Source organism: Dryobates pubescens, chromosome 10 (assembly GCF_014839835.1).
Source record: "Dryobates pubescens isolate bDryPub1 chromosome 10, bDryPub1.pri, whole genome shotgun sequence".
Classification (NCBI taxonomy): Eukaryota; Metazoa; Chordata; class Aves; order Piciformes; family Picidae; genus Dryobates; species Dryobates pubescens.
The window spans coordinates 31,196,625-31,214,600 of NC_071621.1; the positions used below are offsets into that span (position 1 = coordinate 31,196,625).

Here is a 17,976-nt window from a genome sequence, read left to right on the forward strand (position 1 = left end):
AGCATTAAGTAGTAACTACGACCTGAGACCAATGGCCTCTTTACTGAGTCACAAGAGAATTAAATCTATCAGATTTCTCACATATATGTAATTCAACATCTAAGGTTTTCTGCTAAACCCAGCAGGTCTGGCATTAAATGAAACCAAAGTTCATCTTTGGACATTCAGATATGAGTGAGGGCATTTGAATGACTTGTATACAGCATTCCAGTATGAAGATTTCTGTATATATGGTTGCATGGAAACAGGATAATCTAAACATTTTCACTGACTATGTAGATAGATAATATTTCTGAGAAGGCAGAACTCTACTACAGTAAACCACATGCTGTCTTCCTTGAGAGGCCTAACAATATGAGTGAACAAAAAGGCAGATATATTACTGGCTTGTTTTGGTCTTTAATTTTATTTTTCTTGTTCCACTTATTTATTTCTTTATTTTATTTTATAGGGGAGGAGATTATGATGAGCAGATTCCTGGCAGATTTCTTTTAGGCTTCACTGGCCAAAGTTTATTGTTCCTCCTTCCTGATTGCCTGCTGTTCACCCAAGTCAGGCTCACAGAAGCTATTCAGAAACATGGAAAATACTATTTGATCTAAATGATTAGGAGGAGGATCTAATTTTCACAGGGTTTCCAATTATCTTCCTGATGGCATATTCACAGTTCTGGAAGAAATGTGTTTCTCCTATATTAAATTACATAATTGTCTGTACTTCAAATGTAACCTTAAGATTTATCTTTTGTGCAACCTATGCTGTTCTTTTACAGGGTGAAACAAAAATATCTTCTTTCCAGTTAGGTACCAAAAGTGTTGTGATTGTTACAGTGTCCAGAGGACAATTTTTCATTCATTTCCGATCAATTAGGACACAAAAATTAATGGTTTTTTAATGCTCATTTTAATGTAATTAACATGAAAGAATTTCCTAAAAGGGAAATGTTTATTATTTGAGAGTCCTCATATAACCATGCAAATACAAGTATCTATTGGTCCCTTAATGAGAAAGATCAAACACTAGCATTTCTCCTCCCTTAGTCACAGCTATTGAAATATCCATCGTTATAGACCCAGCAGCCAAAAACATCCTCCTTGTTATAAACCTACTGCAGTCAGGACATGGTTTAATGGTCATGGTGGTGTTAGGTCAACACTTGGACTCAATGGTCTTACAGGTCTTTTCCAACTGAAACAATTTTATGATTCTAATCTCAAGCAAAATCCCTGCTGTTCACAATCATATTGATTTACTATGTTGACAAGAAGACCAAACTGACAAGTCATTCTTATGTGAACCTTATGTCACACATACTACTACTACTACTACTACTACTACTACTACTACTACTACTACTACTACTACTACTAGTAATAATAATAAACAATCAGGTTGGAAGAGACCTTCAAGATCATCACGTTGAACCCCTCAACAAATCCAACCTACCTAAACAACTAAACCATGGCACCAAGCACCCCATCAAGTCTCCTCCTGAACACCTCCAATGATGATGACTCCATCACCTCCCCGGGCAGCCCATTCCAATGGGCAATCACTCGCTTCCTAACATCCAACCTAAACCTCCCCTGGTGCAGCCTGAGACTGTGTCCTCTTGATAGCTTAGGAAGAGACTGGATGGTGTGCTTGGTGCCATGGTTTAGTTGATTATATAGTGTTGGATGATAGGTTGGACTCGATGATCTCAAAGGTCTCATCCAACCTGGTTAATTCTATTCTTTCTACCTATCCTATCCTATCCTATTCTATTCTTGCAAAGAAATGACTTTTGAACTTGCATCTCTCATCCTGAGACAGTAAGATACATAACATTAGGTGTGACCATTCTTAATAATCTAAACCCATTCACACTAATAAATATTATTCTGGTTATCAGTTTGCACAAGTTTTAATTTAGTCACTATTAATTAAAATATAACCTACGTACTTCTGTTTGAAATCGCAACAGCTACAGTTTGATGCAAGACTGTTCTTGATCCTGAATTGAATTTAGAAGAGCATTTTCCCTCCAGATCATTTATTGTATGCTTTGCATTCTCTGTATACTCTGGTCAGATCAGTTAAGTCTTTCCTTTGTGTAATAGTTTCATAAATCTTCAGGAGGAGCAAAAGAAGAAAGTATGTGTGCAGAAGATGTGCAAATTGGTGTGTATTTGGGAAGTTAAATTAGTTTAGCTAGCTAAAACCAGCAACTTAATTTCCAAAAGGAAGTGTTTCTCCAAACTAGTGGGAAATCTAGAGGTTATCATAAAAGAGCTCAGAGGAAACTAAACTCAAAGGAAGCTGTTTTAGAATGCAAAAGTTTTTGTGCTACACAAATGCTGGAACCTAATCTTTTCCCAACCTTTCCCAATTTTCCTCCTGAAATACTCCTCTGGATTCAGCCCTTGAATACAGTCAAAAGACCACTGCAGGATACGTTTTTGGGCTAAAAATGTAACAGATAGTGACTTTGAACTTTAGTATGCTGTTTGATAGCACACTTGAGCTATGCCACAATCCCAATAAAACACTCCCTAGAGGGTTGTTGTATAGGAGCCCTCCTGGCTACCTATAGATTTTCACTGAGAATTTTAGGTGGAAGGACCACTGACTGTAACAGATTTTCCAAATGGAAAGAAACATTATTATTTTGCCAAAACCCCCAAATCAAACTCAAAACAAAACCAACACCTCACACCACCACCTCCCCCCATCCAACAACGTCTTTGTTTTCTTAATTAAAATAAGGTTATGCTATTTATTTTAGTTTAATTCCTGACTTACATCCTATTATTTTTGGCAACCTAGCAGCGAGATCTCAGCACAAGATCTAGAATGAAAAGAAAGATTGATTCAAAATACCTGCAACCCTCAAGGGATGTATTTTTATTACAGAAAAGCAGAGACTGTGGGAAGCCTTTTATTTTCAGTTTCATAATGACCCAACAATAGAATGCCTCACTATGATTTTAGGGGAGAACAAAATGGTCAGTGACTCTCCAGGAACAATGCCATTTTTTTTCAGCGTTCTCCTGGAGCAGTCTTTGTGTATTTTGATGTCTGTCTGTCTGTGCTATCAGTCTTTGTACACCACTAGAGATAAATTTGGGTTTGCCCAGAGAGTTTGGCTCTGCTTGAAAACAGTCAAACTGGGATAATTTAAGGTTTGAGTTGTGTCCTGGAGCATCAGGGGGTGCTCCCACAGTATCCAGTCAGTCTTGTATAGGTTTTTTAGGAAACTTACATCATTCAAATAGGAGATGTGAAGTTGAGATTCTAAGTTAATGATCTTGCAATACAACTGACATGAAAGAGGCAGCCTGCAAGGTCAGAAACTCCAGAAAAATCTTGCAGAGTTAAGTCGCAGCTGGATAAGTATTTTTAACTCCTAATACAATCCAGGCATGCTTTGTGTCTTCTAGAATTCATCTCCATATGCATAGACACATTAGAGGAAAAAATTAGTAATACATGTAGGAAAAAAAAAATCTGTGCATTACTGGAAGGAGAAAACTAATAGATCATAAACATTAGGGTTAGTCTTCAAACCATGCAGAAAGGGACCTGGGGGTACTGCTCTATAGTAGGCTGAACATGAGGCAGCAGTGTTCCCAGGTGGCCAAGAAGGACACAATGGTATCCTGGCCTGTATCAGGAATAGTGTGGCCAGCAGGAGCAGGGAAGTCATTCTGCCCCAGTACTCAGCAGTGGTTAGGCCACACCTTGAGTAGTGTGTCCCGTTCTGGGCCCCTCAGTTTAGGAAGGATATTGAGACACTTGAATGGGTCCAGAGAAGGGCAACAAGGCTGGGGAGAGGTCTCTAACACAAGCCCTACAAGGAGAGGCTGAGGGAGCTGGGGTTGCTTAGCCTGGAGAAGAAGAGGCTCAGGGGAGACCTTATTGCTGTTTACAACTACCTGAAGGGAGGTTGTAGCCAGGTGGGGGTTGGTCTCTCCTCCCAGGCAACCAGCACCAGAACAAGAAGACATGGTCTCAAGCTGTACAGGGGGAAGTTTAGAGGAGGAGAAAGTTCTTCACAGAAGGAATTATTTGCCATTGGAATGTGCTGCCCAGGGAGGTGGTGGAGTCACCGTCCCTGGACCCAAAAAGGGTTTGGACATGGCACTTGGTGCCATGGTTTGGTTAGTCCTGAGGTGTTGGGTGATAGGTTGGACTTGATGATCATTTAGGTCTTTTCCAACCTTGTTGATTCTATAATTCTATGATTCTGTGATTCTTATTTCCTAAATTATTTCCCAAACAGAGAGGGACATGATGTTGTTTTTATTATTCAGGATAATTTACTGTTCCAAATCATCATCCAAGCTGGCAAAGATAAACTTTAACAACTATGTTTATTATTTGTAAACAGTTACAAAATAATTCTTCGAAGTTTCTAATGCTTTATAAAGACAGTTAATGAAATTACACAATTTTTTTCCTGCTGAAACTTTTTATCTCCTCAGATAGAATTTTATAGCGTTTTCATAACCCAGCTTGAAGTGAAATTGAACTGTACTGACTGTCAAGGACATCTGAACAAATGAGATATTCATTTTATTCAGAATCCATTGAAGGATTTCTTGATGGTTTTATTTAATTTGCTTCATATCAAAGAGCTAAGTTCCCCTTTGAGACATATCACAAAAGAAATAAAACATTAATAAATGCCCAGGAAATTCCTACACTCTTGCAGTGTTTGACAAGGAAGCCTCAGTATTATTGTTTCTGCCTCGTAGACAGACACCGGTGTTATCACAGGAGAGTTTTTCATTCACAAGCTGCCCAATCCCCTTGGTTCAGTTACTGTTTATACAGAGAAATCCTGGAATCGTGATAAATATATCACAGAATCACAGAACCACCAAGGTTGGAAGAGACCTCAAAGATCATCAAGTCCAACCTGTCACCACAGACCTCATGACTAAACCATGGCACCAAGTGCCACATCCAATCCCCTCTTGAACACCTCCAGGGATGGTGACTCCGCCACCTCCCTGGGCAGCCTGTTTGTTGTAATGTCACTCTAATTTCTTATTTCCTTATTACAGTTCACCCTCAGATGTTTCTTTCTCCACAAATTCATTTTCTTCAGCTTTTCAGCAACTGTACTAGCCCACATTTTTGAGAATTGTATGTATATATATTTAATATTCTGCCAACCCCCTGTAATATTTATCAGTGGACAAGGCGATATAACCTAAATCAATTTCTACCAAAAAGAAAAAGTCCAGTATCATTAATTTTTAAAAGGCTCATGACAACACACTCTGTGGAAAAGGTAGAACAAGACAGGTGTCATAAATAATAAATATGATTTAGCAAGCACAATTTCCCTAAATGTTTTGTCAGGGTAATTTTGTAGGGACTACCACGTTAGGTAGAAAGTCTGGGTCTTTTTTTTTCCTCTGAGAAACTTGATCAGTCATACAGGAAAGCAAGCAATTTGCTATGAAATACTGAAGAGCTCCATTACTATAAATGGGCTCTTTAGAAATCCAAATAGATGAAAAATCAGGCATGGAAGCCTGACAGAAATTCATGCATGTGAAGAAATGAATGGAGAAATTGTTGAGGAGCGGTTCATCTATGTGCAAATGCTTCCCCAATACTCCAGCACAGTTCAGGAGTTTTGGATTATCACAGTTCTATGACATCCAGACACAAAACACAAATTTGCTTGAGGTTGGTATATGCTACCTGCTTGACATTAAAAAACAACTACAGAGTTTTCCTTCACAGATTTAGTTTCTTAGACTGCTACCTTTAACCTTATTTACTCTCTCCATTTCTTATACTGTATTATGTGTCTGTGTCCTCCTAGTGTTACATAGATAATTAATCTGTTGAATTCCTGCCAAAAAAACCCTGGAACCCAATAATAACAGAAAAAAAAATCATAAAGAAACAAAAAGTAAGGTATTAATAACAAATATGATGATTACATTCTATCTTTTTTTTTCCCCTGAGTTCAGACTAATTAAAAAGACAATCAGTTTTTTGTGGTTTTTAATTTTCAGCTGTTGATATTGAAAAGACCATGTCTGCTATGTTAATTCAGTAAAACTAAATACCTGAAACTCAGTAATTGGCATAGATAACCAGTAAAAAAGGAATATAGGAAATGCTTGACTACTGTGTCCAGTTCTGGGCCCCTCAGTTTAGGAAACATTTTGAGTTGCTGAAAGGTGTCCAGAGAAGGGCAACAAAGCTGGGGAGGGGTTTGGAACACAAGTCCTATGAGGAGAGGCTGAGGGACACTGGAGTTGATTAGACTGAAGAAGAGGAAGCTCAGGGGAGACCTTATTGCTGTCTACAACTACCTGAAGGGAGGTTGTAGCCAGGAGGGGGTTGGTCTCTTCTCCCAGGCAACAAGCACCAGAACAAGAGGACACAGTCTCAAGCCACACCAGGGGAGGTTCAGACTGGATATTAGGAAGAAGTTCTTCACAGAGAGAGTAATTGCCCATTGGAATGTGCTGCCCAGGGAGGTGGTAGAGTCACCATCATTGGAGGTGTTTAGGAAGAGACTGGATGGGGCAATTGGTGCCATGGTTTAGTTGATGAGGTGGTGTTGGATGATGGGTTGGACATGATGATCTTGAAGGTCTTTTCCAACCTGGTCTATTCTATTCTATTCTATTCTATTCTATTCTATTCTATTCTATTCTACTCTACTCTACTCTACTCTACTCTATTCTACAGTGTGCCATACAGCCTTTTGCTGCAGGGGCTTCATGCTGTGTAGACAGAAATTTCTATTTGTTCCAAGGAATAAACATTAACTTAACCCATTTCTAATTTGTGAACACATTTTTAACTCTGGTAAATCTGTGTTCAAATTCAGCCTTTGTAATGCTTCTACAGCACAGGAATACAGTTCTAGAAAAAGCTGTAAGCAAGAAAAAAGCCTCAAAGTCTCTTTGTCTCACTCTGATTTATGTAAGTATGGATTCACATATGCTGAACTGTCGAAATGTGTTTCTGAAGAACTAGAAAGCATCATTAATTTGGAGCATCTGGGAACAAAAATGTCACTTATGGAATTGTCAATTATTATTCTAAAAAAATGACATTATTTTGTCAGAAAACAAACCCAAAAATCAATTATAATGTAATGAATATTAAATATTAAAAGATTGTGTGGTGGTTTGAGCCTTAACTGGGAGTTAAGAGCTCAGAAGGGGGTAAAGCTGAGAATCTCTTCCCCCACTCCCCCCTCCTCCCTCCCAACAGAGAGGGAAAAAAAAAGGAAGGAGCAAATCCACCAAACAATAATTTGGAATTGGCTTGGAAGTAGAGAGGTAAAGAGTTTTTACTTCTAAAAATATATGTATATATAACAATAATAGGTAAGATTTACAAGGGCAAGGAACAAGGATGGATAGGAGGGGGACAAAAAAAGAATAATACAAAACCAGTCTCTCTCTGAAGAGGCATGGGAGCAGCAGGGAGAAGGATCAGGTCCGACCACATGGCAGAGGAGCAGGAGGGCAGCTACAGTAGCTCTCATCCAGGAGAAGCAGGAGCCAAAAAGAGCCCTAACAGATGCAATGCCCTGCTTTTTATACCCTAGCTGGGCAGGGAGGGGGGAGTGGAACAGACTCAGCCTCCTGGGCAGGGGGAACACCCTGCAGGGAGTGCAAAGTACCTGCAAGCCCTCCACCCTGCTTTGGTTGTAGGTTTTAGAATGGGCATTAACCCACCACAGATTGAAGTACTTCTTTGCAGAAAAAAACACTTGCAATTAAATGTTTTGATGAGGTTCAAAACTACCTGGATAATTAACTATCACTGTAATCACAGCTATTGTAGTCGTCTTGGTACTTAATCACTGCATTGAACTGGAGCTTGGAAGTTAACAGGTCTTTAGTACAGCAACAGGTAAAGTTTTAAGCAATATGGTTTCTATTCAGTTGTCCAACCAAGTGTCTTGTATCATATGAGATATGAGACTTCTGGCATCCTGCTGCTGATCTGTGTCCTATACCTTATTTGCCAGTCCCCTGTGGATCTCTCAGGTGCCTGAGGGTATTGCAGTGTGGCAGTGCCTGCTTGGTAACTGAACTGAACCCTGAAGAAACAGACATTACTGAGAAAGCAGATTTGCTTCTCTGTCACTGACAGAACACCAGAATAGCAAGGCAGACAAACTGTTCTAAACAAAATACATCAAAAGATGTCAGATTGTACCTCATCCTTTGGGGGCCTAAATATTCTCTCAACTGTTAGATGCTTCAAAAGAAACTGTCTCCGAGAACACCTTTCTTTTGCTGATTGCTGCAGTAAATGCATGTACACATTGAAAACAAGTAAGGTTGTGGTTCTTAAATGATATAGAATATATTTGGCTTAGTTGTTTGTTTGTTTTTTAATGTGGTACCCAGAAATAATTACTTTCTTACCATCATTTCTCAGTGTCAGAGGTGTAGGAGGACTCAAAACTCTGGCATTTGTTACTGTGTTTTTTACCAGGCATATATAGCTGCCAACATCAGATGTTTGCACCTTGGAGATGTAGAGATTGCCTGTCTCCTGAGAGATGAAGCGTCTGCTATCTTCTGCCACAAAAGATGGGAATTCATTAAATACCCAGCTATAGATGATCTCTAAAGGAACACAGAAAAAAAAAATAAGAGAAAGTAATTATGGAAGCAATATTATGTCCTCAATAAATGTTCATTAATTTTATTTAAATCATAATATCATAGAATCAATCAGGTTGGAAAAGACCTCAGAGATCATCAAGTCCAACCTAACACCCAACACCTCAGGACTAACTAAACCATGGCTTCAAGTGCCACATCCAATCCTGTTTTAAACACCTCCAGGGATGGTGACTCCACCACCTCCCTGGGCAGCACATTCCAATGGCAAATTACTCTTTCTGGGAAGAACTTTCTCCTCACCTTCAGCTTAAACTTCCCCTGGCACAACTTGAGACTGTGTCCTCTTGTTCTGGTGCTGGTTGCCTGGGAGAAGAGACCAATCCCCACCTGGCTACAACCTCCTTTCAGGTAGTTGTAGAGAGCAATAAGGTCTTCCCTGAGCCTCCTCTTCTCCAGATTAAACAACGCCAGCTCCCTCAGCCTCTCCTCATAGGGCTTCTGCTCTAGACCACTTCCCAGCCTCGTTGCCCTTCTCTGGACACGTTCAAGAGTCTCAATGTCCTTCTTAAATTGAGGGGCGCAGAACTGGACACAGTCTTCAAGGTCTGGCCTAACCAGTGCTGAGTACAGGAGCAGAATGACCTCCCTGCTCCTGCTGGCCACACTACTTCTGATGGAGGCCAGGATGCCATTGGCCTCCTTGGCCACCTGGGCATACTGCTGGCTCATGTTCAGCCAGCTGTCAAGCAGTACCCCCAGGTCCCTTTTTGTTTGGCTGCTCTCCAGCCACTCCGACCCCAGCCTGCAGTGCTGCATGGGGTTGTTGTGACCAAAGTGCAGCACCTGGCCAAAGCTAAAGACTTTTAAAACTTTTTGTTTGGTTTAGAATTCAAGATAATTTTTCACTTTCTGGAATTTTAAAAACAGTATTAGCATTGAGTCCACAAATTCCCTGGGAAGACAGATTTGATAAATTAATGATTCAATAGACTGAAAAAATATCCATAAAAGACAGTTCTTTTGTCTAATCTTTCAGGTCAAATAAAAAAATGCACAGAACATTATTTTCCATAGTTGCAGTGGAAAACATCAAGATGCTTTGTATAAGGCTGGACATTAGGAAAAAAAAATTCACAGAAAGAGTGGTCAGGTGTTGGAATGTGCTGCCCAGGGAGGTGGTTGAGTCACCAACCCTGGGGGTGTTTAAAGATCATTTAGATGTGGTGCTTGGGAATATGGTTTAGGGGTGAACTTTGCAGAGTGGGGTTATGGGTTGGACTTGGTGATCCTGAGGGTCTTTTCCAACCTGAATGTTTTGTGATTCTGTGCATTACTTTTCAAGTGTGTGTATAAACAGTTTTTATTCTGAACACATGGTTTTAAAACTGGCAGATTCTAATAACTGTTCAGCCTACCTTGCAGTTACTACGGTATACTTCTATCTTCTACATCTGCTTCACTGAGGGATCTCAGAACTCTTCCTATATGCACCTTAAATCCCTACAATCAATGAATAATTTCTTAAAGCAAAGATACGAACTGCTTTGCCTCATAATCTGATGGATCAAACATTAATCAAAGTAATTTTAAAATATGGTAATTAAAGGGAGTCCCTTGGGTTTTATTTTTATCCCACATATCATTCTGTTAACCTCAGAAGTATATACTTTTCCATTTATAGTCATAATAATTAGTTGAGGGAAAAAAATATTATTTCCTATTATTCTGTATGAGATTGTATCATGTTTTATTAAAAACCTAGATGCATTAATGTCTTAGCATTAGAAATATCAATAAAGTTAATGAGATTCTGATTTAGCAGAGAATTCCTTCCAGGGAATTATTCCTGTGGAGATCCCACCAAATCAAACTTTAAAGTCTTAACCTTGCATGTACTTCTTTTACATGGTGTTATCCTTTCAGTCTTATCTTCCACTATTTCACTACTAAACTGGCACACAAGCTATAAGGCAATTTCTTCTGTAATCTCCCCTCATGATAGTCTTTAAAGAATTGATCCCCGAATCAGAAAAGCCTGAACTAGTTCAGCTATATAAAATCCCTAGTACTGCTTCAAGATGCAAACCACTCCACTGGTACAACAACTTCTAGCTTTTTAGACCTGAATTTTTAGAGGCCTATTCTTAGCTGCAGCAGCAGCATGAAGGCAGTAATTGCTTATATGTCAGTCTGGTTCTCTCATATTTCTATCCTCACTACAGCCTAAATGTTTTCATGATATAAATTTAGCTGCAAAATGAAAAGGATGAAAGGTGAGAGGTAATGCCTCAAAATTTAAATATTTCTATGTACTTTTCTGCTAACAATGGGAGACAAACTGGTATAGCTGTTCACATTACATGAAGTATGAGACACATTAACTTCCTAGCTAAATATACCACATAGCCAGGTGTGCTATTTGACTGTAACAGGATGGAAAATGTTAGAAATACTAAGTGGTCTGTCCTTGCTGTCCTTATGCTGTATTGTACCCTGACACAGTGACTAGAAAGGAACAGAACAGAAAAGCACGATGACCACCTTTTTCAACCAAAGAAATCTAAAAGTGCAAAGAGTGGTGCAGAGATGCAGAATATTCTGGATCAATTTTGGAGGAGCTCAGTTTAGTTTTGAAGTCAGGTGAGAATTTTCTTATGAAATAGACCAGACTAGACTAGACTAGAATTGACTTGACTTGACTTGACCTGACAGTCAAGGTTGGAAAAGATGTTTGAGATCATCAAGTCCAACCTATCACCCAACACTATCTAAATCTAATCAACTAAACCATGGCACAAAGGACCCCATCAAGTCACTTCCTAAACACCTCCAGTGACTGTGACTCCATCACCTCCCTGGGCAGCCCATTCCAAGGGCCAATCACTCTTTCTGTGAAGAACTTCTTCCTAACATCCAGCATGAACCTCCCCTGGTGCACCTTGAGACTGTGTCCTCTTGTTCTGCTGGTGCTTGCCTGGGAGAAGAGACCAACCCCCACCTGGCTCCAACCTCTTGTACTAGTACAAAAATGGGATGTTAAAGGACTAAACTTAGTTATCTGACATTGGGAAAAGATTTCCCAGAATGGGAAATTTAGCTGCACACATTGACTTTTTGGTTAAAACCTTTTTGAGATCCAATTGTAATTCTGAGAAGCTATATAGGACCCTGAGGAATTCAGGGCTCACAGAATGCTCTCCAGGTATTCAGCCTTTCCTTAATCTTCTGATATGTTTTAGGCAAAATACTAAGTAGCCTCAAATATTTCTTTGTGAAAATGTCATTGTCACATTTTGCCATGAAGTCTTACCTGGCAGAAATTATTCTTGGCAGAATAAAGTTCTGTGACGGATTAGTGATCATACCAACAGCATCCTAGCCTGTATCAGAACTGGCATGTCCAGCAGGAGTAAGGAAGAGATTGTGCCCCTATACTCACACTGACAAGATCACACCTTAAGTACTTTGTCCTGTTTTTGGCACTACAGTATAAGAAAAACAATGAGTTGCTAGAGCATGTACAGAGAATGACAGTGAATCTGGTGAGGGGTTTGGAGAGTGTCATAAGGAGAAGCTGAGGGAGCTAGAATTGTTTAGTCTGAAGAAGAAGAGGCTGAGAGGAGACCATATTGGTCTTTACAGCTACCTGAAAGGAGGCTGTAGTGGTTAGTGGTTGCCTCTTCTCTCAAGTAACTAGTGACAGGGGAAGAGGTAATGGCCTCAATCTATACCAGGAGAAGTTTAGGTTGGGTGTCGGGAAGAATTTCTTTACTGAAAGTGGTGAGGCATTGGAATAGCCTTTACAGGGAGGTGAATCCAGAGGTGTTCCCAAACTGAGTAAATCTGGCTTTTCAGGACATGGTCTAGTGTCCATGGAGCTGTTGGGTAGAAGGTTGGACTTGATGATCTTCTAGGTCTTTTCCAACCTTAATGCATCCATGATTCTACACAAGTTCAAGGAAAATGCCTGGGCTTTAATTGGAGGCACCTATTACTAAGTTGAATGGAGAGCAGTCTCACTAATTATGTTGGCTTAAAAGTAGTTCAAACCAAATGTAAAGTAGTCATCATTGAGAGTTCATTGGTAGTTGACATAGAATAAAATGTTCTCCATTTGTAGCCTAAAGCCACATACAGTTAATTATTCATTTATTAATTAAAACTGCTCCTGAGGAATGAATTTCAGGCAATAAATTTTTGTGCCTCTAGTCTTTGCCGATGCTAAATTTGGAGGTGATGCTGTCATTTTATCACATTCTAAATGATATTTGCTCCTTAAAACATAGTGATGGATGAATGAGTACTGGGATAAAGTAATGAGATGAGTAGCAGAACTTCTGCCAAACATAAAACTCCAATAGTTTATCCTACTAAGCTGTGGTTTATATTTTTTTCAGTGCACACCTACAGAATCTGTATTCCAGCCAGAAGCCCAAACTCCAAAGCATGGATAAAAGTCTGTGCCAGACTACACCCAGACCAGGAGAGGGGGAGGATGAAAAGAACCTAGCCCCAAGTAGACAAAGAAACCTGACTCAGGTGGGCAGAGAGAATTAGTTCCCCCTCCCAGGGGTAGGGGTGCCTGGATCAAAGTCTATTCCACCCCTACTTCCTATCCACAAGGCTATTTAAGAGGAGGCCATTTTCCTGTCTCTCTTCTCCTCACCTCGCCTGCCCAAGACCCTGCTCCTGCTGCTGTTGCCATAACCTTGTGGTGGGGCCTGTTCCATGATGCTCCAGATTCCTAAGGATTGCATCTAAAGAGAACCCATCTTGCATATAGAGAATCCTTTGCCATCTGCGTCTGGTTTTGTATGTAATTTTATTTACCCTTTTTCCTTATACCATTATAAACTTCCTTTCACTCAAATACCTTTTGTATTTGGTTAAATTTACCTTTGCACTTCCTAATTGAATCAAGACTGTTTCTTTTGTAATTTTACATCTCTTTTCTCCTTGCCTAATTTGCTTTTCCCTGCTGGGAAAAAAAAGGGAGAGGGGAGGCAATCTTAATCTGTTCCATTGAGACTTTTGGACTCCGGGAAAAAGCTTGAAGCACAACAGAATCCTAACAGTTTACTTCTTGATCATTATTGTCATTAAAGGAATTGCTCCTGCTTACTTATGTATTTATTTATTTCTAATAAAATAACAACTTTGGGAATACACTTTTAAATACTTAAAAACTCTGCCTCTGAAGGCTCAGATGTCAAATTCACCTGGAACCTTCCTTTCAGGTGAAAAGACTCTTACACAATTTATGAAGTCTTTCTCCTTTCATGACTTCAGCATATTCTTAAACATAATAACATACATATTTTTGAGGGTTATATCCATAAAGTATGCACAGGTCTCAGTGGAAATATCTCAAGAAACTCTTATTTTCAGTGCAGCCTGTGCAGAACTGTATGAAACAACCACAGCTGGCTTGGGATCTGAGGACCCAATGGTTTTTAGATGACAGAAGTAGATGGATGATCTTGCAGAAGAGGTTTTACAGAGGGCTGTTTAAAGAATGACTGCAATTACGGGAAAATGAGTGTAACTTGACACAGACCCACTGTAAAAATGTTTCACACTTCCAGATTTTCACCCATAGTAGAGGATGTAGCATGCAAGGGCAATGAGGCTGGTGAGAGGCCTCAAGCGCAAGCCCTATGAGAAGAGGCTGAGGGAGCTGGGGTTGTTTAGCCTGGAGGAGAGGAGGCTCAGGGGAGACCTTATTGCTTTCTACAACTACCTGAAGGGTGGTTGTAGCCAGGTGGGGGTTGGTCTCTTCTCCCAGGCAACCAGCACCAGAACAAGAGGACACAGTCTCAGATTGCACCAGGGGAAGTTTAGGCTCGATGTGAGGAGAAAGTTCTTCACCGCGAGAGTTAGCCATTGGAATGTGCTGCCCAGGGAGATGGTGGAGTCACCATCTCTGGAAGTGTTCAAGAGGGGATTGGACATGGCACTTGGTGCCATGGTTTAGCAGTCATGAGGTCTTGGGTGACAGGTTGGACTTGATGATCATTTAGGTCTTTTCCAACCTTACTGATTCTATGATTAGTGTTTGTATGCTGGGGCTCTGACTGTTTCCAGTTCACATAGCAGTAAAATTAAAACTGTAGGTTTTTCTGTTTGTTTGTGTGTGTTTTGTTTGTTTATTTTTTGTTCCTTTGGGGTTTTTTGGTTGGTTTGTGGGGTTTTTTTGGTTGGTTCATTGTCTTTTTTTAATTTTTTTTGCTACTGACAGTATCATACTTACGAAAATATTGCAATAATATACAAAAATAATTAATAGAGTGATGTAGAATTGACATTTAAAATGTTACTCTTTATAGGCAAGTCTGCCAGCTATACTACACGCACAGCAAAATATTCTGAAAGAACAGTGAAAATTGTTATATGCCACAAATCCCACAGCACCTCAGTACAAGATCATATGCAAACAGGCACATAAATACTATCTGAACTTCCACTCTTACAAAATGCTAAACTGCTGGGTGACCTTTTTGAGGTTGAGAATGAGAAGCCTACGACCAAAGCAATGATGCTATGCCTATTGGTACACAACTCACTGCATGTGTTAGTGAACTTCGAGGCTGTGTTTTTCTACGATGGCTTATGCTAAAAGATTTTAGAACCAATGTCATTTGGCTATGCTCAAAGAACAACTATCATTGTATTAACTTTTTAATACACTTCAGAGATGCCTCCCAAGCCTGGCAGGTAAACAACAATAACCTTCAAGAGATTTCTGAATCTGAAAGTCAGTGCTACCAAAATCTAATTAACCAAACCACAGCTGTAAAACGAGAAAGTAATTGCTGTAGATATGAATGTTCTGAAGTCATCTTCTTCTGAGAAAAGTCTGAGCAAATGGTTTCTCCTTGTTTTACTCCTTTTGCTCTCAATAGGGACAAAAAAGTTTAAGTAAAAATAGGAAACTGTCCATACTACAGAATACAGGATATTGGAGTATTTTTGCAGAATATATGCTGAGCCTATTTTTTCCTTTTTATGCCCATCTATTTTATTGTTAATGTGACACCTATGCCAAACCCACACAGATGATGCAGAACCCTTCCTGGAAATTGCAGTTGACTGCCAACACAGAAGAAACTTTTACGCCGATGCTATTCATCAACACATACAGAACCAGAGAGCAAAAAGACAGGAAAATGATGAGCTATAGGAGCATTTGGAAACTGGCATTCTCCTATGGCTTGTGCTAGAGGACTCTTCTGCTGGTAAGATCTGTTACATACGAAATCTTGGTGTCACAATGATTTGAGCCATTTTGATAATTACAAAGATGATATTTTCATTGATGAATGACCAGCATTGTTTACAGAAGATAGTCTCCTTGGAGCTTTGTATCTACTTCCTGAAGGTCAGTTGGAAAACATTCCAAGTACCCAATTTCTTTCTGTGTTTTATTAAGTACTTTTTTAGTGGGCTATATAGGTGAAAATCCAGGTCATTGGATGATAAAAATAGTGAGAATATCTATCTCTTGCTAAAAAGAATTTATAGTGTGAAATTTTGTTTGCTATAATCCCTTAAGTTATTTTTGTAGATCCATTTTCTCTGTTTAACAATACTAATTCCTAAACTGTCACAATGTGATGTAATCCACATAATGGATGAAGCTGTAGTAATGACAAATCAGCATTTATGCTAGTGCTGTACTGTGCTTTTGGAAATATCATTCTGATGCAGGCAGTGTCAGGACTATGACAGTGAAAAAGTCTGCCTGTCACTGAGGGTCAGTAAGAAACAACCCCTTAAGTACTGTAATGAGAGCTGTGCTGGAGGCATTCAGATAGCAGTAAATATTAACTCTGTTAATGCTAGAATGTTTTCCTGATTTGCTTCATGTTTTTTCTCCTGAGAAGTTGCTTGTTTCATCCTTTTTAAAATGAGGTTTCTGGAGAGTGTTTTTTCATCAGCTCTGTTAGAGGAGTAGTGTCTTGGGGTGGCAAGCAAAGTCATAACAAGAAAGCCAGCATACAAGCTTCTTTAAAGCCACCTAAAAGCTAAATGTACAGTCCATATATTGGCCAAATATTGCATCTTGAAAGGCAAAACACACAAGCATACATCCCATAATTGCATCTCTTTGGAGTTATGGTGTTTGCAGGAGACATGAGTCTGGTTTGTGTGTTTTTGTGATGCAGTAGGAGCTACACTGCTGCATCTCATCCGCTATCCTGTTGGGAAAATATATTTCTTATGCTCCATTTAGGATTTCCTCTGATTGCACCAACTCCACAAGATGGCAGTACTTGATGAATATATGGTCCAAAATAAGAGAGAATCTGGGAGTTTAAGCACCTCTGAAGAAGTTTGTTTGTTGGTTGGTTGTGGGTTTTGTTGTTGTTGTTTCATAAGAACATCAGCAAAAAAGTGCAGTCATTATTACAGGCTGAATTTACTACACATAGCTACAACCATGAAATTTACATGATGGTTTTGCTTTGCTTTTCTCTCCAGCAATACACTGTTTAAATAAAGTATCAGGAAAAAAACCCACATGCCTAAATCTCCCCTGTCCCGTTTTCAAATCTATCATCCCTCTCTGCTTTTTGGATATTCTGTGCACCAGCTACAGATTAAGAGTGCAATATCTGGCACGCTCTAATGATGGAGAACACATTCAGAAGAGGGAAAGCTTCTTTTTTAGCTAAGATGAATGATAACAATGAGTTGTTCCTGCAGACTCCCACCACAACCAGATAAATAATTTTGGTACATTTCTTTGTGCTGCTGTGGTTTATTATCACTGTTCATTAATCCTCTAAGAAAATATTTAATGAAGGTAATTTATTTGTCGCATTGTAATGCACCCACACAGAGCAAACAGATATTGTTGATTTATCAGCTAGCAAAGAAATTGCTTCTTTTCTGCTCTGGGGGCTCTGTATCTACTGCTTACTTACCTGAAACACATTTCTACCAATCACATATTTGTCTTTGCTCAGATTTAATTACAGTGATAAACATTCAAACATCTTCTTTTGTATAGCATTCACACAGCAAATAGCTACAAATATGGTAGAAATGGTAAGTGTACTGTCAGTACTGAACTTGTACTGCAGGATACAAATATTATACTGTCATTATCAGTGTACACAGCCAATATAGACTCATTTGTACATTTGACATCTATGAAATATAGCCAGTCACTGAAACATGTAAAGACCATTTAAATGCCTTTCTCACACACACACTCTTTGAAGAGACCACATAACAAACAAAACAAAAATATGGCTTCTGGGAATGGATGCTAGGTTATTGTGTGTATTTTATTGTCACTGGTGTAATTTTCATTAAAAAAAAAAATCTATTTTGGAAAGAATCAAAATACTGTTATCAAAAG

The 17,976-nt window shown here is 39.3% G+C and overlaps 1 protein-coding gene across 5 annotated transcripts in view; it reads right to left on the bottom strand.

The window, feature by feature from the left end:
- CNTN5 (contactin 5) overlaps nt 1-17,976 on the bottom strand; it is a 661,195-nt gene that overhangs the window by 162,654 nt on the left and 480,565 nt on the right. For 4 of the 5 annotated variants that reach the window (XM_054164542.1, XM_054164541.1, XM_054164544.1 and 1 more), the window contains one exon: nt 8,406-8,609. The exons of the other annotated variant lie outside the window; for it this stretch is intronic. In XM_054164542.1, coding sequence (XP_054020517.1) covers nt 8,406-8,609 — 204 coding nt within the window. The remainder of the gene's footprint in view (nt 1-8,405; nt 8,610-17,976) is intronic. 5 annotated transcript variants of the gene reach the window in all.